General features: G+C 41.4%; 1 protein-coding gene across 2 annotated transcripts in view; it reads left to right on the top strand.

Annotated features, from left to right (window-relative positions):
- The window catches only part of AMBRA1 (autophagy and beclin 1 regulator 1), a gene marked incomplete at its 5' end in the record, with an annotated part of 138,303 nt that overhangs the window by 79,886 nt on the left and 35,449 nt on the right, over window positions 1-22,968 (top strand). For both annotated transcript variants that reach the window (XM_081099081.1, XM_081099080.1), the window contains one exon: window positions 13,341-13,451. In XM_081099081.1, the coding sequence (XP_080955207.1) occupies window positions 13,341-13,451 (111 nt within the window). The remainder of the gene's footprint in view (window positions 1-13,340; window positions 13,452-22,968) is intronic.

The following is a 22,968-nucleotide window of genomic DNA, read 5'->3' as shown; positions in this document are numbered from 1 at the left end:
ACCCACGTTCAGCACATTTCCATTTCCCCTCTTTGCAGATTTAGGCTTTTGAAATCTGCATCCTCTTTGCAGCAATAAAGGTCGTTCCCTCCTGCTGCTGACAATCCCAAGACCCTCTGGTCCAATTCCACTCACTGTGCTTCTACCAAACAATAAAAGCCGCAGGAGTCTCAGCAATTTAAGACAAGTGATTGGTGAGAGATGTTCAGTGTTTGAGTCAGTCAGTCGCGCTTTCTCTCTCACATCTTTCTCCCTCAGCCTTCCACCCCTTCCCTTCTCTCTCTGCCCATCTTTATGCTGCTGAGGCACCCCCTTTAGCAGCTCTATTGTGCAACAGTGAGAGGATGACTGCTCTTTGACTTCTTTCCTGGCTTCACTCAGAGACCTCCTGCCTAAGCCAGTGTCCTCCCAGCAACAGGGGTTGCTGGGATCTAAATAGAGGAACTGCCAGATAGTGGGGGATGTGGAAGTGGAGGTAGAGTAATTCTTAATACCCGTATCACCTGCATGTCTTCTGTCAGAGGTAGAGGCTTTGAGGAAATTCCTGCCTGGTGAGAGTGAATGCCAGGTTTTTTGTTTTTGCTTTGGGGTTGTTGGGTTTTTCCTCCATTTCTCCTGAAGGCTGTGGGTTTTGGAATGCTGTTCCTAATAATTTTCCAGTAGCATGTGTTCTTATGAGCTTATTTGTTTTTTTTGTTTTTTGGTTTTTTAAATATATTTTATTGATTTTTTACAGAGAGGAAGGGAGAGAGATAGAGAGTTAGAAACATCTATGAGAGAGAAACATCGATCAGCTGCCTCCTGCACATCTCCTACTGGGGATGTGCCCGCAACCAAGGTACATGCCCTTGACCGGAATCGAACCTGGGACCTTTCAGTCCGCAGGCCGATGCTCTATCCACTGAGCCAAACCGGTTTTGGCGCTTATTTGTTTTTGTCTTAAATAATATTTGTGGGTGGAAGAAAGGTAATGATATTCATTTCTTTGAAAATGCTTGTTCTGCTTTCATAATTACTTGTCCCAATTATATCATTAGTGTAAGTTAGATAATTGCGTCATTAGGATGTATATATTGAAGAAAGGCAGGTCTACAGAATGGTGATGAAAATGGGCCCCAGCTTCTTCATCTACCCACACAGGAGCATCTTCGCTTGACTTCAGAGAGCTAGGAGCTACCAGCTGTCCTGTCAACAGTCAAGATTAATGCTGGGTTTTAATGTGATGGAGGAAGGAGTGAGGACCCAGTGAAGAGCAGCTGACTTCCTTTGCTGTAGGGTGGTAATACATCGCTGAACTCGGGATGACACCATTACTTTCAAGGCAGTGTGATGGAATCATTGGTAATCCTCGAATGAGGAAGCAGAGTAGTCTTAAGGCAGCTCTACCACCTTGGGCCTTGCTGAAGTTCACTAGGTCTAATGACATGAACCTTATGCTCTGTTTGACCCCTTTGAATGGCTATTATTAAAGGGAAAATGGCCATTCCAGGCCTAGAGGTTATGCTCTCCCATCAGAACTAACTACTCCCCTGTATATTTGAGTATGACTGCTTTCACACCAGGCTTGTGAATGTGTTATGCTATCTAGTTGTGCATCTCCTCTTGATTTCAGCGCTCGTTAAAAACTAATACCAATACTGCATGCTTCCACTTAAGGATGTATCTAAAGTAGTAAAATTCATAGAAACAGGAAGTAGAATTGTGGTTACTAGGAGCTGGGGGGAGGGAGTAGAGTTGTTTAATCAAGTATAGAGTTTCAGATGTGTAAGATGAAAAAATTCTGGGGCTCTGTGTCACATGTGAATATATATGTAACTACTAAGCTGTACACTTAAAATTATTAGGATGGAAATTTATTTTATGTGTTTTATACCACAGATATATATACACACACACACACACACACACACACACACACACACACTAGAGGCCTGGTGCATGAAATTCGTGCACCAGGGGGAGCGGGTGGGGGTTTCCCTTAGCCCAGCCTGCACCTTCTCCTGCTGGATCGGGCCTAAACTGGCAGTCAGGCATCCCCCTCGCAATCTGGGACCGCTGGTTCCTAACTGCTAACCTGCCTGATCGCCCCTAACCACCCTGCCTGCCTGCCTGATTGCCCCTAATCCCTCTGCCTGCCTGCCTGATTGCCCCAAACCCCTCTGCCTTCCTGCCTGATCACCCTAACTGCTCCCCTGCTGGCCTGATTCCCCCCAATTGCGCTTCCCTGCTGACCTGATTGCCCCTAACTGCCCTCCCCTGCTGACCTGATCGTTCCCAACTGCCTTCCCCTGCCGACCTAATTGCTCCCAACTGCCCTCTCCTGCTGGCCTGATCTCCCCTAATTGCCTCTGCCTCGGCCCCGACCACCAGGGCTTTGTCTGAAAGGAAGTCGGACATCTGAAAGATGGCCGGTCGACCGGTCTAATTAGCATATTACCCTTTTATTAGTATAGATAGATTATATAGGTTAGGATTGCTTAAATGGGGGGTGGGCAGGAGCCATGTTCAGCAGGAGGAGATGCTCTTGGCAGACAAAAATACATAATCCCTATATCTGGACTGATAGCCAGCCATATGCACTATACTGCCAAACCAGTCATTGAAAAATTGAACTGCTTTCTTACACCTTACACCAAACAGCTGTTGCCCTTAAAACCCCTTCTCAGCCGAAACCGGTTTGGCTTAGTGGATAGAGCATCAGCCTGCGGACTGAAAGGTCCCAGGTTCGATTCTGGTCAAGGGCATGTACCTTGGTTGCGGGCACATCCCCAGTAGGAGATGTGCAGGAGGCGGCTGATCGATGTTTCTCTCTCATCGATGTTTCTAACTCTCTATCTCTCTCCCTTTCTCTCTGTAAAAAATCAATAAAATATATTTAAAAAAACAAACCTTCTCAGCCCCCACCTTAGGTTCTGCCTTTGCAGTTCACCCAGATTAGGTTCTGATTGGTTGGTTTCTATGCCAGTCAGCGTCTCCAGGCCTATCTCTGGGCCTGATCTGCAGCCTCCACGGCTCTGATGATCAGGCCCCACCTCTCTCTCTCCCCGGGCCTGATCTGCAGCCGCTGTGGCAGTGGCCCGCCCACCCTTTGCTGCCCCACTCGCCCACTGGCCGCCAGCCTTGCTGTGATAGGAGCCTGTGGGCCGCAGGGAAGGGACCGAGAGGTGCACCATGCACTTCCTGGTGACCAGTCATCTGTCTGGTCGTTTAGGCCGTGACGGGCTCTGGCGTTTTATAATGTAGATTAATTTTTTATTTAAGAGAGGAAGGGAGAGGGAGACAGAGAGATAGAAACATCAATGATGAGAGGGAATCATTGGTTGGCTACCTCCTGCACATCCCCTACTGGGGATCAAGCCTGCAACCTGAGCATATGCCCTGACCAGGAATCAAACTGTGACCTCCTGGTTCATAGGTCAGTGCTCAACTACTGAGTCACACTAGAGGGGTACCACAATTTTTTAAAAGTTAACACCAGATTCTGTACTACTTACTTTGGATAGGAAGACTATATGTCCTCTTGGCCTGTTATAAAGCTAATCTGCTGTTGCTATATAATCCTGGTTTGAAATGTTTTGAGACTGTTTTTTATGAGAACTATTTTGTGGTGGTTTTTTTTTTTTCTTCCTTGCACACTATCTGTATTCCAGGCCTTACTGATTTCCTTCTTGAGTTCTAAGACTGTCATTTGTTGTTTTGTTGGCCTTATCCAATGCCTTTGACCTCAGCAGTTTATTTCTTGGGTCTGCCCCTAAAGTTAATGATTTGTGTGTGGACTAATACTACAGGAGCAGGAGCTTTGGAGCCTTTAGTAGTTTATTGGGCAATAAAATTAGGTTGATTTGGGGGCCTAATTCCTGCTGAGAGAATGTCACTGACATCTGTATCTACAAAATATTTACCCTTTAATTTATGTTAAATATACTTGAAATGAATATTGTATGATGATTGACACCAGTTTAAGTGACCAGTTAGAACAGTTATTAAACAGCCTAAATCTGATAGACCACACACTTAGAACATTTCCTATGTCAGAATTATAGACAAGCACATGATACCTTTTGGGAATTTTACTTTTCTGTTTTTACAGAAAATGATGTCCCCGACTACTTATATTTTTTATTTTAGCCCCAGGAAAAAGTTGAAGACTCGGTTTCAACTATAAGTAATTTACTCAGAATTGGTCTTTGAAAACACTTTTTCCTTCAAAAGGAAATAATTCTGTTCCACTCAGATACTTTTATGATTGCTGGGTTCCATGCAGTGTATTGTCTATAAATAAAAAAACCCAAACACATTATCTTACGTGAACCTGTGGTTTAATTATAAACATATAGTGGGACATCATTCAGCTATAAAAAGAAATGAATTACTGATACATACTATGACATAGATGAACTTTGCAAATGCTCTGCTAAATGAAAGAAGCCAAACACAAACAGCCACCTGCCATGTGATTGCATTTATATGAAATGTCTAGGAGAGACATACCTGTAGAGACAGAAACTGTATTAGTGGTTGCCTAAGGCTGGGGAGGGAGTGGGGGCAAAGTAGAGGGGAATGGCTGTTAATGATTTGTGTGTGACCTAATGCTACCCATGTTCTTAGGAGCAGGAGCTTAGGAGCCTTTAGGTAATGGGTAAGGTATGGGGAGGGAAGGGGGTGATGAAAACATCCTGAAATTAAATAGTAGCGGTGGATGTTATGAAATTGATTTTGATAATGGTTGCACAGCTGTGTGAATACACTAAAAACCCTTTGATTGTATCATCGGAGGAAATCTTGTTATCTGCCCTCTGGGATTCTTTCCAGGTCCCCAGCCTATAGAGTAATGGACTGTGCTCTTCCATGAGACTTTTAAAATAGTGATGAGGTGACAAAGTGCGTGTCACAAAGTGTTTAGTTCTACCCCCTTCTTAGAACAAATATAAAGACTTTTTGAATGAAGCTTTCTGAAAAGAAATAACTTCTTTCTAGGATGCCATTCAGTGTATACTTAGAGAGGAAGAATGCTTTTTATATCAAAATAATTCTGTGTGTTCTAAGAAGAATTGGTTTTCATAGACAGAAACCAATTTGTTTTAAAGAACTGAAACAATCTATAAGAAAAGACTTAAAATAACCAAACATAAAAATGCACATAAGATGTGGGTAGGTAGTGCACGCTAAAAGAGATAGTGAGCCAATAAGCAAATAAAAAGATGCTCACCAGTACTCTAAATTTTTGAAGAAATGCCAATGGATACCAAAAATTGAATTGTCATTTTTTACTTCACAAATTGACCCAAATTTATACTATTAGTAATAGCCTTATTGAGATATAATTCACATACCATATAGTTCACCTATGTAAAGTATACAGTTCAGCCTGGGCAGTGTGGCTGAGTTAGTTGAGCATTGTCCCCATATAGCAAAAGGTCTCTGGTTTGATTCCTAGTCAGGGCACATGCCCAGAGATGCAGGCTCGATCCCCAGGAGGGGGCGTGTAGGAGGCAGCCAACAGATCGCTCTCTTCTTTTCTCTTCCTCTTTCTTTAAAATCAGTAAAAATCTATTTTTAAAAATACAGTATACAATTTAGTGATTTTTAGTATATTCACAGAGTTGTGCAACCTTTGGCACTACCTGTATATTTCAGAACACTGTTATCACCTGCTAAAAAAACTCGTACCCATTAATACTCACTTCTCCCGTCACTTCCCCTTCACTTTTCAGCCCTAGGCAAATACTGATCTACTTTCTGTCTCCGTAGCTTTGCCTATTCTAGACATTTCATGTAAATGGAACCATATATTATGTAGTCTTTTGTGACTAGCTTTCTGAAAAGAATTTTGAAAAGTTGGTAAGTTGTTCAGTTGCACCTGTCCTGGGGTTTCTAGTCTCAGTTCTGCTGACCAGTTAGCAAGCTGATTCTTTTTTTATTTCAGAGAGGAAGGGAGAGGGAGAGAGAGATAGAAACATCAATGATGAAAGAGAATCACTACTGGGGATTGAGCCTGCAACCCGGGCTGTGCCTTTGGCCAGAATCGAACCCAGGACCCTTCAGTCCACAGGTCGATGCTCTATCCACTGAGCCAAATCGTCTAGGGCAGCAAACTGATTCTTGACTTTATATCTCAACCAAGCAGAAAGATAGTAACTGTGTTTCCATGTTGATGAGTGTTCACACCCCCAGCCCCATTCTTGTTCCAGCAGCAGCACAGTCAGAGATGCCCATTCTGAATGAGGCACTCAAATTGAACAATTTTATAGGACCGAAATATAATTTAATTGTTTCCTTCTTTGTAACTTGCCCTTTTTTACCCTCCTGAATTAGCTTTTCTGATAGATTTGCTAATGATTCCCATTGTTCCATATTTTCACTGTACTGTTGAATCATACTCTTTATTTCGCTGCTCCTAGAACAGATCTTGGAGAGAGGGGAAAAAAAAAAAGTGTTTTGAAAAAATGGCTCCTAATTCTTTTTTCCAAGCAGCAGAAGAGATGCAGAGGCAGAGATGCATGCAGGCTCTCAGGCTTGGTAGAGCTCACCTACCATGTGACTGTCATGACTATTAAGATTTTTATCCCTAGACACAGTCCCAAGGCTTCTGGCCTGCAAGTTGAAGACGTGACTCAGAAAATGAGACTTGGCAGCTTGGTTTTTGCTCTTCTTTGGTAGTTGGCCAGGATCACTGGATTTAAGTGTCCTCTGCCCCTTTTTTTGTCTCTCATCACAATAATCCTTACTTATTCTTTTGCTCTGAAATTCCAGGAGAAGAACTCGGTAGAGTATGGTAGAAGGTGAACTGCCATGACTAATAGTATTCTTATGGACAGCTGCTGTTTCCTAGAACATGAATGACAGTCTTGGGCTCTCTCTCGTCTCTTCCTCTATCTATTTATCTATCTGTATTTATCTGTCTCTCTCAAATTAATGGACCTTTTTTAGAGCAGTCTTAGATTTACAGAAAAATTATATGGAAAGTACAGAGAATGCCTATATACCTCCTCCCCACCCACAAACCCATGGCCTCTCGCCATCAGCATCCTGCGCCAGAATGGTACATTTGTTACAGTCCATAAACATTGACATGTCATTAGTACCCAGAGTCCACAGATTACATTAGGGTTCACTCTTAGTTGTAAGTTCTATGGGTTTTAGCAAATGTATGATGACATTTATTTGTCATTATAGTATCATACAAAATAGCTTAATAATTCCCCCAAATCTCCTTGTGTTCCACCTATGCATCCCCCTGCCCAAACCCTTGGCAACCACTGACCTTTTTACTGTGTCCATAGTTTTGACTTTTTCAAACTATATATGTCATATAGTTAGAATTATACAGTATATAGATTTTTGCTTCTTTCATTTAGCAATATGGATTTAAATTTCTGCATGTCCAGTCAAGGCACATACAAAAAGCAACCAATGAATGCATATAAATAAATGGAACAATAAATAGATCTCTCCCTCTTCTTTTTTCTCTCTAAAATCAATCAAAATAAACTTTTAAATAAAAATATTAAATTTTCTGCATGTCCCTTTGTCACTGGAAAGGGACTGGGACAGAGGCAGATCTGCTCCAGTACAGTCCAGAATGTGTGGACTCTTGATTTCATGCAGGAAAAGATTTCACAACAGGAGTCGAGTGATTTCGAGAGTATGTTTATTAAAGCCGGGGGCAGTGAAACAAGGAAGGTCTGAGATAGAAGAGGTAAGATCACAGCCCAGGAGTGCGCCCAGGCAGAGCCCTTGGGAAACGTGAGGAAGAGTCGAGCCAGGGCTTCTCTCTTTTTCTTTTCTTAGTTAGCCTGTCTAGAGGTTTATTGATCTTTTTAAACAACCAGCTTTGGGTTTTATTGATTTGGTTTTTCTCTATTGATTGCTTGTTTTTAATTTCATTGATTTCTGCTCTAATTTTTATTTATTTCTTTTCTTCTGTTTACTTTTGATTTAATTTGCTACTCTTTTTATTTCCTAAGGTAGAAGCTTAAATTATTGTGGTAAATTTCCTTCTTAGCCCTGCTTTTGCTGTAACCCACAAATTTTAATAAGTTATATTTTCATTTTCTTTTCTTTTTTTTAATATATTTTATTGATTTCTTACAGAGAGGAAGGGAGAGGGATAGAGAGTTAGAAACATCAATGAGAGAGAAACATCGATCAGCTGCCTCCTGCACACTCCTTACTGGGTATGTGCCTGCAACCAAGGCACATGCCCTTGACCGGAATCGAACCTGGGACCCTTGAGTCCGCATGCCGATGCTCTATCCATTGAGCCAAACCGGTTAGGGCTTCATTTTCATTTAGTTCAAAATATTTTAAAATTCTTCTTTGAGCCATGTGTTATTTAAAGTGTGTTGCTAAATTTTTAAGTCTTTTAGGATTTTCCAGTTATCTTTTTGTTACTAATTTCTATTTTACTTCCCTTGTGATCTGACAGCATCCTTTGTAAAGAGCGTAGGGCCTAGGCTACTCTTGTCCACTTCCCCTCCTGTGGATGGCGCAAGGCACAGGGCAGCAGGGCAGCAGGGCAGCGGCCTGGGGTGAGGGATGGGGGGAGGCGCCAGCCCAGCTGGTCCCCGCCTGGATGGAGGCCTCCATATCTCCTGCAGCAGTGCCTTCTCCTGCTGCAGTTCCTGGTTGGACCGCTGCTACTAGACATTGGCCTTAATTCTAAAATTAAGTACTTTCTGTCCAGCCAGAGTGGCTCAGTTGGTTGAGTGTCACCCTGTGTACTAAAAGGTTGCATGTTTGATCTTTTGTCAGGGCATGTATAGAAGGCAACCAACCAATTGATGTGATGTTTCTCACATCGATCTATCTCTTTTCCTTTCACTAAGTCCTAGGGCAGTGATGGCGAACCTATGACATGCATGTCAGAGGTGACACGTGAACTCATTTTTTTGGTTGATTTTTCTTTGTTAAATGGCATTTAAATATATAAAATAAATATCAAAAATATAAGTCTTTGTTTTACTATGGTTGCAAATATCAAAAAATTTCTATATGTGACATGGCACCAGATTTAAGTTGGGTTTTTCAAAATGCTGACACGCAAGCTCAAAAGGTTCGCCATCACTGTCCTAGGGTGAGGATTCAGAAATAAATAAATAAATAAATAAATAAATAAATAAATAAATACTTCTTTCTCTTGGCACTGGCACATTATTTGGGCCAGTCTCTTACAAAAGGACTTCTATGAGCTGTTGATTACAGAGCTATACCCATTGAGGAAAGCATACAGAGATTGGAGTAAATTATCAAAGTAAATTTTTAAAAATATTGTTTTATTGATTTCAGAGAGGAAGAGAGAGGAGAGAGAGATAGAAACATCAATGATAAGAGAGAACCATTGATCGGCTGCCTCCTGCATGCCCCATACTGGGGATTGAGCCTGCAACCTGGGCATGTGCCCTTGACTGGAATCAAACTTAGGACCCTTCAGTCTGCAGGCCGACACTCTATCCACTAAGCCAAACCAGTTAGGGCCAAGGTAATTTTAATGACAGTCATTTGTTAGACATTTATTATTTATTTGCCATCACATTACATTTATTGTTTCAGTAAGTTCTCCCAACAACCCTATAGGTTGTAGGTATTCTTATTATACTTTTTTTTTTATAGATAAGGAAACTTACCTGGTTTCTTTATCTGTAAGGAGAGGCCAGGGATGTTGCTTAAACATCCTACAATGCACAAGACCCACCCCACCCTGTAAACAATTATTGGCCCACAGTATCAACAGTGAAGGTTGAGAAACCTTGAGTCTAGCTTGTTTCATTCTGTTGTTACTGAGAAAACATTGTGGCCTCAGAAATCCCTCAGCAGTTTCTCAGGATTTGGTTTCTGAGGCTGTGTTCTATCTAATACTTGTAGCTCAGCCCATTGACTCATTCTGACACGTCCTATACCTTCACCTTATACTAAATGATTGGGTTGTTTTAGTAGGGTGGTACTTTTTCTTCCTGATATTTCCGAGAGAGAGGTGTGGTTGGCCAGCACTTCTTGCAGAAGAGAACCTGGTGACAATCTGTTGCTGGCATCTTTAGCTCCCTAATCTATGTTTACATGGCACCAAACACTGACTCTTCCTGGTGCCAGGCTTCTTTCCTTCTCGGCACTCTGGCACTGTTGGCAGGGAACACTTCCCCAGTCTCTTCACACATGTTTATTTTATTGCACAGCTGTTCTCCAGAAGATGTTTCTTGAGGCATGCACAGGGTGCTTCTAGAGCAGTGGATTGGAGCCTTAGTCATTCGTGTTCCCACTTGCAGATCCACAGCACTCGTAAAGCATCTGGTATTTTCCATAACTGTTTTCCTGTTTGTAGTTCTCATCTTCTCCCTCATATTTTAAACCCCTAGAATATGGGGTTTGTTTCTTCCACTTATTTTCTACCTTCTTTTAGCAACTAGCATTTTGTTCATCATATACTTAGAAAATCAATTTATCTTCTTCCATTTAGGGTTATATGATTTTCTATGAGGAGTTGGAGGAAATGATAAGGAACTAAAGTAATTTGAGAGAGGCTAGTGGTCAAAGGAAGATGTCAGCCACCTAGATAAGAAGCCAGGGGAACAATTCAGAAGCTTCAGTGGAATGGAGCCTGGGTCAGAGTGCAACTGAATAATTCTGTCCTGGGAAGAGGTAGATCTTAGAATTTAAAAAATGGTTTTCATTATCAAGGAGGCCCATAAAAATAAGAAAGTTCCTATTAAGGCAGTCTCTTGGAATCTTAACCTCCTCATGACCCAGAAGTTTAGCAAAAGTTTCTGATTAGATGTGATTATATAGAATTTTCTGTAAAGGTTAAAAGTAAGGGCATAGTCCTAGCTGGGTAGCTAAGTTGGTTAGAGCATTGTCTCAATATGCCCAGGTTGCAGGTTCAGTCCCTGGTCAGGGCACATACAAGAAACAACCGGTGAATGTATAAATAAGTGGAACAACAAATAATTGTTTCTCTCTTTTCCTTCCCTCTCCCTCTCTCTCTCAAATTAAAAATATAAAATAAAGGGAAGGGTATATATATTTACTAATTTGAGTGGTGCCACAGGACCCTCAATAGGGGTATCAGGTCAGTAGACTCATTGGCAGCATCCCCCAAATGCTGTCTTCCTCGGACCTTGGGGAGATCATGACCATTTGGGTCTCTGTCTTTGAATCTGTAAGATTTTAAAGAATATGTTGTTTGGGAGGTATTGTTTTCTCTAAAACGGTATTTGTCAACCTCTATTTCATTATTACCCTTCTGAGGAGCCCTTTTAGACATTTTTCCCCCCTAATCATCTCTACTGTCATGAAATTTTAATATCACGGATGTGTTGTGTATCTGTTTATCTACTGCAGTACATAGGAGGGGAACCAGCTATTGTACTAAGATTCCCCCCGCCCACCTCTGTGAGCTAGTTTTCACCCCCATGAGGGTAGTATTGCCCATGTTGAGAATACATAATCTAGACATATCATCATCTTGAAAATGAGCTGTTACAATATGTGTACTTTCTCTGCAGTTGAAACTGGGACAGAGGCACTATCAGTAAACTAACATTGAAAAGTCTTCTTAGGCAGTGGCCTGCAGCAACTAGAGAAGAGTAGGAAGAGTACTTTTCTCATATTTTAGGGCTTGTTTTCTCTCTGAATAATCGTTTGACCACTTGAGTAAACAATTGGAACACACCAGGAGTAGCAGAGCAATGAAGGCAGTTCTCTAAAAGTTAAAAAATAAAAGATAAAAAGATGACAAAACCCTTTGTACTGATATGCAGAAATAGGTATAAAATTGTTCACTATCTGGAAACTAGTAAGTTCTAACAAGCTCAGTTTCTCAAAGCAAGAGTTGATTTGCAGCAGAGAATACCATTTAGGTTGTCTAGCATGCAAGAATGTTCCCTCAGGAGGGCTTGGCTCTGTCTGATCGGAAGGGTGGTTGTGTACGAAATGCACCTTGGAAGGAGGAGGAGGAAATGACATGTTCATGTAAATGAAATACAACTGCAAATTAAAGTGTCACCCTGTTAAAAATCCATTTTTTATTTAATTGGCTTCCAAGGAAAAAATATCACACAGAAGCGTATATCTCAGGGAAAATTAAACTGTGAGATGTTACAAGTGAATCTGGATTCAGAGAAGTTCTTATGAGTTGGGTGGAAGTGTGGGTTATAAAATGTTGTCTCAATAAAAATATTTTGATGCTGAAAAAACTAGGCTTATAAATTTCTGCTGTGTTACATGCCAAGGGGCCAGAAGAAATTAACAAATATTACCTCGTTTGTTTTTTATAGTCTAGATCCAGCCAGCTGTATAGTGGCTGCCTGTTCCCTGGAGGAAGCCTTCTTTTAAGATGTTTTATTAGGAAGAAGGTCATATACTAAGGAGAAGCTTTCTCCTAAAGAGCGGTGCTTATTACAAAGACATCCAGGGACCAAAATGCTTTTCTCTGTTAATGGTGTCCTCTCATGCTTTCACTTTTTGTTTCACTTTATTATTTTTTTTTAAATCCGTACCCGAGGATATTTTTCCATTGATTTTTAGAGAGAGAGAGGGAAAGAGAGAAAAATATCGATGTGAGAGAAATACATCGATTGGTTGCCTCCTACACATGCCCAACCACAGCTCCAGCCAGGGAGGAGCCTACAACCAAAGTATGTGCCCTTGACCAGAATCGAACCTGGGACCCTTCAGTCCACAGGCGGAAACTCTATCCACTGAGCCAAACCAGCTAGGGCTTGTTTCACATTTTTATGAAAATTCATGTCTCTTTAGATTGTGAGCTTACCAAATAAGATATATACAGTATCTGCAACATTGTTGGCACTAAGTAAATGTTAATTAATAATGGGAGGGAGCTACCCTGGCTGGTATGGATGGCTCAATTGGTTGAGTGTCCTCCTTTGTACCAAAAGGTTGCCAGTTCAATTCCTGGTCAGGGCACATGCCTAGGTTGTGGGTTTGATCCCCAATTGGGTGGTTGTGGGAGGCAACCAATTGATGTTCACTTTCATATCTCTCTCTCTCTCTCTCTCTCTCTCTCTCTCTCTCTCTCTCTCTCTCTCTCTCTCTCTCCCCTCCCTCTCTCCTTTCCTCTCTATCTAAAAAATCAACTTAAAAAACCATATTAAATAATTGGAGAAGGCTGATGAATGGAATTATATTTCCATGTAGAATTGTTCTTGAGAAAGATGTCTGGTTTCTCCTTGAATCGGGGGCTTGACAGATGGGACTTGCCAGCCTTCTTTAGCCCTAGTATGGTTCTTCCTCTTCCCTCTCTCATCCCAGTATTGATTTACTTATCATCTCAGTGGAAACATGTAGATAAACACTATAATGGACTCTCTTGTCTTCTCTCTCACCAGGGGCAGTGATTGGTGATGGACAGTCTGCTGTGGCCAGTAATATTGCCAATACCACCTACCGGCTCCAGTGGTGGGACTTCACTAAATTTGACCTCCCAGAAATCAGTAATGGTAAGCCAAGGTGGAACTTGGGATACTGATATGGATGGGGTATCTTACTAGTGAGCCATAACTCAGAAACTCACATAGCACTGGACTTTCCATCATCTCATTGAGAAGCAGATTGTCATATGCCATTTCTGCAACTCTCAGTTCAGCAGTTCAGCAAACATGTATAGAACAGTGAACAATGCTAAGTACAGTATGAGGAACAGTGCTAAAGTGGATACAGAAATGAAGATGTCTGTGCCCTGAGAAGCTTACTTACAAGTAGTTCATTGTTCTAAGCCTAGAAGTTTAGGTGGGACTGAGAGAAAGAGAAGAAAGTGTAGGAACTGAGAGCTGATCTTGTGACCTTTGAGGAAAGATGTAGTGATATTAAACTCATTTATTAATCCAGATCTTAATGGAATGGAGTGTCATAATTGATATGTTTATATGTTTGCAAATATGTCTGTCTGACAGTCCAGTTTCGTAGTCTCTATGGAAGTCTGCAATCCCGTGTCCCTGTTGTGTGGAGGGAACTACTATATTTCAGACATCACATTTCATTTGCTGTGTAATGAAGGATTCTCTCTGACACATTCCTGAGAAGTGGCAGTTCAGCCTCTACTTGAATACTTCTGATTTTTTTTACAAATTCAGTATTATTTTGTACTAGAGGCCCGGAGCACGAAATTTGTGCATGGGTGTGTGTGTGTGTGTGTGTGTGTGTGTGTGTGTGTGTCCGTGTCCCTCAGTCCAGTCTGCACCCTCTCCAAACTGGGACATCCCTCTCACAATCTAGTACTGCTGGCTCCCAACCACTTGCCTGCCTGCCTGCCTTGTCTGATTGCCCCTAACCGCTTCTGCCTGCCAGCCTGATCACCTCCTAACCACTCCCCTGCCAGTCTGATTGACGCCTAACTGCTCCCCTGATGGTCTGATTGCCCCTAACTTCCCTCCCCTGCCAGCCTGGTCGCCCCCAACTGCCTTCCCCTTCCGGCCATCTTATATCCACATGAGGGTGGCCATCTTTGACCACATGGGGGTGGCCTTGTATGTTGGAGTGATGGTCAATTTGCAAATCACCTCTTTATTATATAGGAATAGAGGCCCGGTGCACAAAAATTTGTGCACTGGCGGGGGGAAGTCCCTCAGCCTGGCCTGTGCCCTCTTGCAGTCTTGGATCCCTCGGGGGATGTCCACCTGCTGGCTTAGACCCGCTCCCTGGGGTGGACTGGGCCTAAGCTGGCAGTCAGACATCCCTCTTGCAGCCCGGGAGCCCTCGGGGGATTTCCACTTGCCAGCAGGGAGCAGGCCTAAGCTGCAGTCAGACATCCTTAGCGCTGCTGAGGAGGCAGGAGAGGCTCACACACACACACACACACGTGCACACACACACACACGCACACACACACAGCTGCTTTATCCACTCATCTATTGATGGACACTTGGGTTGCTTCCAGATCTTAGCTCTGAATATAGGGGGTGCATATATATTTTTTCTGGTTGGTATTTGGGGATTCATTCTTAGGATATATACCCAGAAGTGGAATCATTGGGTCATAAGGCAGGTTCATTTTTAATTTTTTGAGAAACCGCCATACTGTTTTCCATAGTGGCTGTACCAATCTGCATTTGTACCGACAGTGTACAAGGGTTTCCTTTTCTCCACATCCTGGCCAGCAGTTGTTATTTGTTGATTTATTGATGATCACTGTTATAACAGGTGTGAGGTGTTATGGTTTCAATTTGCATTTTTCTGATGATTAGTGGCATTGAATATCTTTTCATATGTCACCTGTATGTTCTCTTTAGAGAATTGTTGATTCAGGTCCTCTGCCCATTTTTTAATTGGATTGTTGGTTATTTTGGGTGTTGAGTTATATGAGTTCTTTATAAATGTTGAACATTAACCCCTTATTGGATGTATCACTGGCAAGTATCTTATCCCATTCATTTACTCGAATACTTCTGATGATAGGTCACACTGTGATTAAATGGCCTAATCCATCACTGCTAAATTCTTGTTAAAATCTTCTCTCTTGTACCAAGTTGTCACTTCCTCCTATTGGTCCTAGTTCTACCTCTGAATCGCCATACAATAAGTCTAACAATGGCTCTTCTAAGTGACAGTTCTCCAGCTATTTGAAGATAAACTGCCATTTCCCTTTAAATCTTTCTCTTTAGGCCTGAGTTTTCCTTTTACTGATATGGTTTCCAAATTCTTGTCATTTCTGCTCATCCTCCCTTTTTGTTTTGCGGGGGCCAGAACAGAGTGAAAAACTCCAAGTGAGAACTGTCCAGTGCATAGTACAGTGGTGCTTTAGACAGTGTTGGTTTAGCCTAAGCTTTCAGCAGCTTTTTCAGAAACCACTACTGAATTTGTAGTAACTTAAAATTCTTTGGAAATTGTTAATAAATCAGGACTCTGCCATCCTGTAATTACTTGTGCAATTTGAATCTTTTGAAAACGAAAGCAGGTTTGTATTTGTTTCTATTAAATTTTCTCTTAATAGTGTATAGTACCTAGTTCTTGCCTCTCAACATCTGTTTGAACTTTTAGTCAGTTTTTCTTTCTCAATCTTATGTTGTTGAATAACTTGATGAACATGCTTTCTCTCTTCCTCTGCATCACTAACAAAATGGTGAATCAGGACATTGTATCAAGCCTTGTGGTAGGTTACTGTGGACTTCTGTGTCGATTTTGGTTCATGTAGTAGTGTGGGTTGGGTGTTCACATCTGAAGTCCACATTTTTCTGTCTCATTTACAAGATATTGTAAGACTTTGTCAGATGCCTTACAATAATCAAGATATTCTCTTGTCTGTGGCATGTCCCAATTTGCCACTCTTGGTATCCTTATCAGACAATGAAAATTAAGATTAATTTTTCATGCCCTGTTCTTAGTGAAACCTCACTAGCAATCATTTCTTTCTAAGTACTTATAAGCTGCATGTTCAGTAATCTGTTCTTTCATTCTGCTGGGAATTGACTGCAATCCACCTCTTCTCTTCTTAACTACTGAGTTTGCCTGTTTATCTCTGGCCCAGATCTTGTTGCCATAATTTATTTACAGTTATTTTCTTGCTTTATTTTGTTTACTTTGTTTCTTCTATGGTAATCTGAAATCTTACAATTTGAAATATATTCATCATTCAAAATTTTTAAAATAGAAAAGGACATACAGTGAAAAGTTTCCCAGCTCTGCTTCCAGCTACCCACCACTCCTCCCCATAGGCAACTGCAGTTTCTTGTATGTCTTTTCAAGAATATTGTGTGTGTATACAAGCAAATGCAAATGTATGTTTTTCTAGCTTCTGTTTAACCTGAAGGATAGCCTGTTATACATGCTTCTTTCTGCACTTTGCTTTCTTAACTTTACATTATATCTTGAGCTTTTCATATCCTGTATAATGAAAGGCTAATATGTAAATTGACCAAACGACCAGTTCCTATGATGCACACTGACCACCAGGGGGCAGTCGCTCAACACAGGAGCTCCCCCCTGGTGGTCAGTGCGCTCCCACAGGGGGAACGCTGCTCAGCCAGAAGCTAGGCTCACGGCTGGAGAGTGCAGCAGCGGTGGCGGTAGCCTCTCCTGCCTCCAGGGCAGCACTAAGGATGTCTGACTGCTGGCTTAGACCTGCTGCCCCGCCCCAACCTCCCCCACTCCTGGGGAGCAGGTCTAAGCCGTTAGTCAGACATCCCCCAAGGGCTCCCGGACTGCGAGAGGGTGCAGACCGGGCTGAGGAACACCCCCGTTGCTCCCGCCCCAGTGCACGAATAACTGCCTAGTATTCCATTGTCCAAAGGTCAGTTCTTCTGATGAGGGACTTTTATGTTGTTTTCAGTCTTTTGCTATACAAATCATAATGCAGTTTGTCATTTTGCACGTGTGCAAGTATATCTATAGGATAAATTCCTAGAAATGGAATTGGAGGGAGGAAGAGTAGGTATATTTGTGATTTTGGTAGATATTGCTAAATCGCCCTCTGCTCGGGTAATGCCAGTTTATGCTCCCATCTACAGTTTATGAGAGTGCCTGTTTCCCTGCACTCTTGCGTATAGAATGTGTTAGCATATTTTTGGATATCTGAAAATCTGATAGGTAAGAAAATAGTATGTAGATCATTTTAATTTGTATTTTTCATGTTACAAAACAGGTGGTGGGCCTCTTCATCCACTGAGCCTGCAGGTGGCCTTTTCTTGACTGTCCATGTGCTTTCTTTACCTGTTTTTCTATTGTTTTACGGGTATTTATTGGTTTACAGGAATGCTTTATAGATGAGAAAATTAACTTATAATAGGAATTTACTAGTTGCCATTTGTATTTTGACTTTGCTGAAGGTTATTTTTCCTCATAGAACTTACTTTATGTAGTCAGAATTATCCAACTTTCCTTTTATGATTCTCAGATTTTGTGTCATTAGGAAGATCAGTAGTAATTTTATATTTCAGTTTTTTACCTCTTAGACTTTGATTCACTAGGAAATTTAACCTAATACCAAAGAAGCAGGGTATGATCCAACTTTTCCCTCATGGCTACTCATTTGTTCCAGACAATTTATAGACTAATCCATTTGCCTCCATTGATTTGGGATGTTACTTCCATCCTATTAATAATTTGCTGTGGGCTGGGTGTATTGAGATGTATTTGTAGGCTATTTTGTCCCAGTGATCTTTCTGATTACCCATGTGAGAGGGCAGCATGGGTTTTTTTAAGTTTTGAAGATTTATGTTTTAGAATTTGGTAGGGCTCTCTCCTCTTGCTATTTTTTAAATCCACATTTTACTGCCTGCTCAAGCATTTTTGTTTTTCTGCAAGGACTTTTAACTATCTTGTTTTTTTCCCCTGAAAAAATCCTGTTAGTATAATTATTATGATTGTATTAACTTGGTAATTAACTTAAGGAAATTCAGTATCTTTATATCTTCCAGTATAAGAATATAATTTTCAGTTGCTCATAATTCTTAGGAATGTTAAAAGTTTTCTTCACTTGATTCTATACATTTCCTAAATGTATTGTTACAAGCTTATTTTTTTTTAAATAACTTCTCTTTTTTTTAATATATCTTTATTGATTTCAGAGAGTAAGGGAGAGTGAAAGAGAGATAGAAACATCAATGATGAGAGAGAATCATTGATCGGCTGCCTCCTGCACATCCCCTAATGGGGATCAAGCCTGAAACCCAGGCATGCGCCCTTGACTGGAATCGAACCTGGGACCCTTCAGTCCACAGGCTGACGCTCTATCCACTGAGCCAAACCAGCTAGGGCACAAGCTTATTTTTTAAATCCTACAATCCTACTGAATTTGTTTACTAGTTGTTATCAGCTAAATCTCATGGGTTTTCTAGATGTGTTATCTATAAATAGAAAATTTACCTCCTCCCTTCCAAGTTTTACACCTGTGATTTTTTTTTCTCTTATCTAAATGCATTGGCTGCTATCATCAGAACAATGTTAGTAATAGCAGCATCCTCATTGTTCCTGACTTTAACGGGAAAATGTCCAACTTTTTCTCAGCAAGCATATTGCTGGCTTTGGGTTGAACTAGAAATAGTTTATTATTTTAAGGAAGTCATCTATTCCTATTTTACCAAGAGGTTTATGCCTTTTTTTTTTTAAATCAAGAACAGATATTGAATTTAGTTATGCCTTTTTTGTATCTATAGAGAGGATATTTTTTTTCTCTCCTTTGATTTACTAATGTGATTATTATGTTAATAGATTATGTACTATTGAAACCATCCTTGTATTCCTTGACTAGACCCCACCTGATTCAGGATATACTCTTTTTTTTTTTCCAGATGATTTCTTTTATTTTTTAAAATTTCTTTATTGATTAAGGTATTACATATGTATCCTTATCCCCCCATTACCCTCCCACCCCCCCACTCCCCATTCATGCCCTCACCCCCCCTGTTGCTGTGTCCATTGGTTAGGCTTATATGCATACATTCAAGTCCTTTGGTTGATTTCTTCTCCCTTACCCCTACCCTCCCCTACCTTCCCTCTGAGGTTTGATGGTCTGATCAATGCTTCTCTGTCTGTAGGATATATTCTTTAATGTTAAATTTCTTTCATGTAACTTGCTAATAATTGGAGGATTTCATTGTAATTTATGAGATGAATCTCTCCCCCCCTTTTTTCTTTTTAATCCTCACCCTGAGGATATTCCTTTCATTGATTTTTAGAGAGAGAGAGTGTGAGGAAGGGGGGGGGCGGCGCGGAGAGGGAGAGAAACTTCGGTGTGAGAGAAACACATCGACTGTTTGCCTCCTGCACTCGCCCTGGCCAAGGACCAGGGATTGTACTTGCAACCAAGGTACATGCCCTTGACTGGAAATCAAACAGGAGACCCTTCAGTCTGCGGGCCAGTACTGCAACCACTGAGCAAAACTGTCCTTTCTTGTTTCTGAAATCTATGGGTTTTGGTATCAATGTTATGCTTGTGTTAAAATGTGGAGGTTTTTCTTCATCTGAAACAATTTAAATACTATTGGAATTTCTTATACTTTTAAGACAAAAATCTGATGATTGTTTTGCTTCTCTGTTTTTCATAAGCATAGGGAGAATTAGTTCTTTGATAATTTTCCTTGTCAACTGTCCTTTGGTGGTTAAGCACATGAGCTCTTGAGTTACACTGCCCAGGTTCAAATCCCTGCTCAGCCACCTTCTAGCAGTGTGACTTTGGTTACCTAATCTCTCCACACCTTGATTTCTTTGTTACAAAATGAGGATAATAATAATACAAATCTCATAGGATTGTTACGAGAATTAAATTAGTTAATACTTGTCAAACCTGAGGTCAGTAAATGTTAGCTCTTTTTATCATGTCTTTTTCTTGGAAATTGCACCATGATTCTTTGAGAGTATGGCCTTAATTCTGAAGTCACACCTGTAATCTGAGGAACATGCTTTTCATCTCTGAAGAGTGATGTTCCTTAACGTGTTGTCTCATCTGTAATGGGCTTCTGATCCTTCTTAAGCATGTTGTTTCTACCCAGTTGGAGGTCATTTTCCTTGAGAGAAAAACAAAATATTCAGAAGAACAAAGGTATTGGAGATGCTAATATCTCACAAGGCCTTTTTGGATGCTTTTAACATTTTTTGTGCAAGCGTCAGGGCATTCCAACTACACCTTTCTGTCGTTCTCCTTCTGTGTTCCTTGTTACATCTTGTGATCATGGGTCTTGTAATACCCGAGCTGATCGGAGAGCATCATGTGTTGCTCTAGGTTGATTCATTTAGTTTGGCTCACCTTTCTCCCTCATTTAAATCATGTGTGGTGTTAGAATTCTGCTTTTTATAAGAGCCCTATTTTTCTTAGAGTTTTGACCTAAGGAAAAACCTGCGTTCTAGAAGTTTAGGGCACATGGGTCTGATGATAGCCAAGTTCCTTTTCATGGTATTACTCCTAGAATGATAGTTACTTTCACCTGAGGTTCCCGTCATTTGCTTTTAACTGCTTGTGTTTTCTGGTTGGTCTGAATAAAGTCTAGTTACGATTTTGATCATTTCTCAAGTTAGGCTGAAGATTCTGGCCACCTGTTTCAGGTGGAATACTGTAAAGAGATTAGAAGTTTGTGACTAAGACCTCAAAGGCATAAATTTGAAACTGTTTTCATAGGGGGGGGAAAGGAGCTCATTAGATTCACTGTGAATTACAATTTGTGTTTTTTCTTTTAATCCTCACCTAAGGATATATTTTTATTGATTTTTAGAGAGAGGGGAAAGGAAAGAAAGAAACATAAATCTGTTGCCTCCTATATGTGCCCCAATTGGGCATTAAACTCACAACCTAGGTATATGCCCTAACTGGAAATCCAACCCACAGCCTTTTGCTGTACAGTTTGATGCTCCAAACAACGGAGCCACTCGGCCAGGGGAATTACACTTCTTAAGAGAAACTCTTACTGGGTAAATAGCATTTGTCATTAGGGTACCCTGAGTGGCATGGGGCAGATCATAGCACAGAGATGGAGTAACTGGGGAATGCTTATAGTGTCACCTGCCGCTCTCTGTGCAGGAGGTCTTATTCTGAAACTAGTGGCCCGGTGCACGGATTCATGCACCGGTGGGGTCTCTCGGCCTGGCCTGCACCCTCTCGCAATCCAGGACCCCTCAGGGGATGAAGGAGAGCCAGTTTTGGCCTGATCCCCACAGGCTAAGCCAAAGGACCCCACCGGTGCACAAATCTGTGCACTGGGCCTCTAGTATGCATATAAGATCTTACATTAATCTCTTCATGCCCTTTCCCTCCCTTCTTCCCTCTGAGATTCATCAGTCTGTTCCATGTTTCCATGCCTGTGCTTTCCGCTCCTGTGTTGAGCATCTGCCCCCTGGTGGTCAGTGTGCATCATAGCTACCGGTCAGCCGGTCACTTAGGCTTTTATATATATAGATAGGAGGGGCTCAGAGATAGCCCAAAGGAAATTTTCCTGCTGGTTTAAAGCCCTTTGGATAGTGTCTAATGCATTTGCAAAAGTACTGCAACTGCTAATCACTCCCATGGCTTCATCTGGCCAACCAGCGACAGGCTACAAATCGATCTTTGTACAAGGTGTTTGTTTATAATTTATGGAGCTGATAGGAAGGCAGAACCATCTGCTCCTCCACCATCAGCACTTCTAACCCCTCCCATTCCCTGTTAGGGCATTTTCACTTGGAAATCATAATTAGGAGAAGATTACATTGCAGAGTCTGGAACATGGTGACTTCCTGCTGTCTTTTGCATCGTTTTTTTCTCCCCCTGGAGCTGCCCCCCTGAAGCTCTAAAGCCGTTTTGATTTGAAAAAGCCTTTCTTTCTAGCCTTTATTTCCATTCTCTGCTTCCCAGCTGACTGCCCCATCATTGTTCCTCACATGTGTTTTGCTTTAAAGTGCGAGCAGGACTGTTGGTAAGGTAGCAATTTTCAAGTATGGCCCCAGACCAGCAGCATCAGGGACACCTGGAAAATTGTTAGAAATGCAAATTCTTTGTCCTTACCCTGACATTTTTTTTAATAAGACTTCCAGATGATTCTGAGGCAGGCTGGCGCTTGAGACCCACTGTGGTAAGGCCAGTCAGCGAGTGGAACAAAAATTTACAGTGTTGTGTGACTGCCAGTGTCTTGGACTACATTTCACTTCACCTTTTTCTCTACTTGCTTATGTTATTATTGAGACCAAAAAGGATGAGTTATCCTTGTCATTAGTGCATTTCTTTCTATGGCCCAAGAAAACTAGCAACACATTGGAGAAATTTCTCCTTATATGAATTAACTCATCAAAATGTCAGCCTCCTGAGAAGCTGCACAGCAAACTGCAGCATTGACCACTCACCATGGTCACTGAGCATTTCCATTCCTGTGTGGAGATTAATAGACAGCAAGCAGCAAATGTAAGTTGCTAATTGGAGCTTTGAAATAAAAATGAAATTGTAAACACACCACCCAGCGCTCACTGAAATGAAGCTACCAACTCGCTGTGCGCCTTCCACATCCCTTCATTAGGGTAGACGTGAAAGCCTGCAGTTTCTGAAACAGGGCGTGCTGTTGG

Source organism: Myotis nattereri (genome assembly GCF_964212035.1).
Source record: "Myotis nattereri genome assembly, chromosome: 9".
Classification (NCBI taxonomy): Eukaryota; Metazoa; Chordata; class Mammalia; order Chiroptera; family Vespertilionidae; genus Myotis; species Myotis nattereri.
This window is presented reverse-complemented; position numbering and strand designations above follow the sequence as displayed.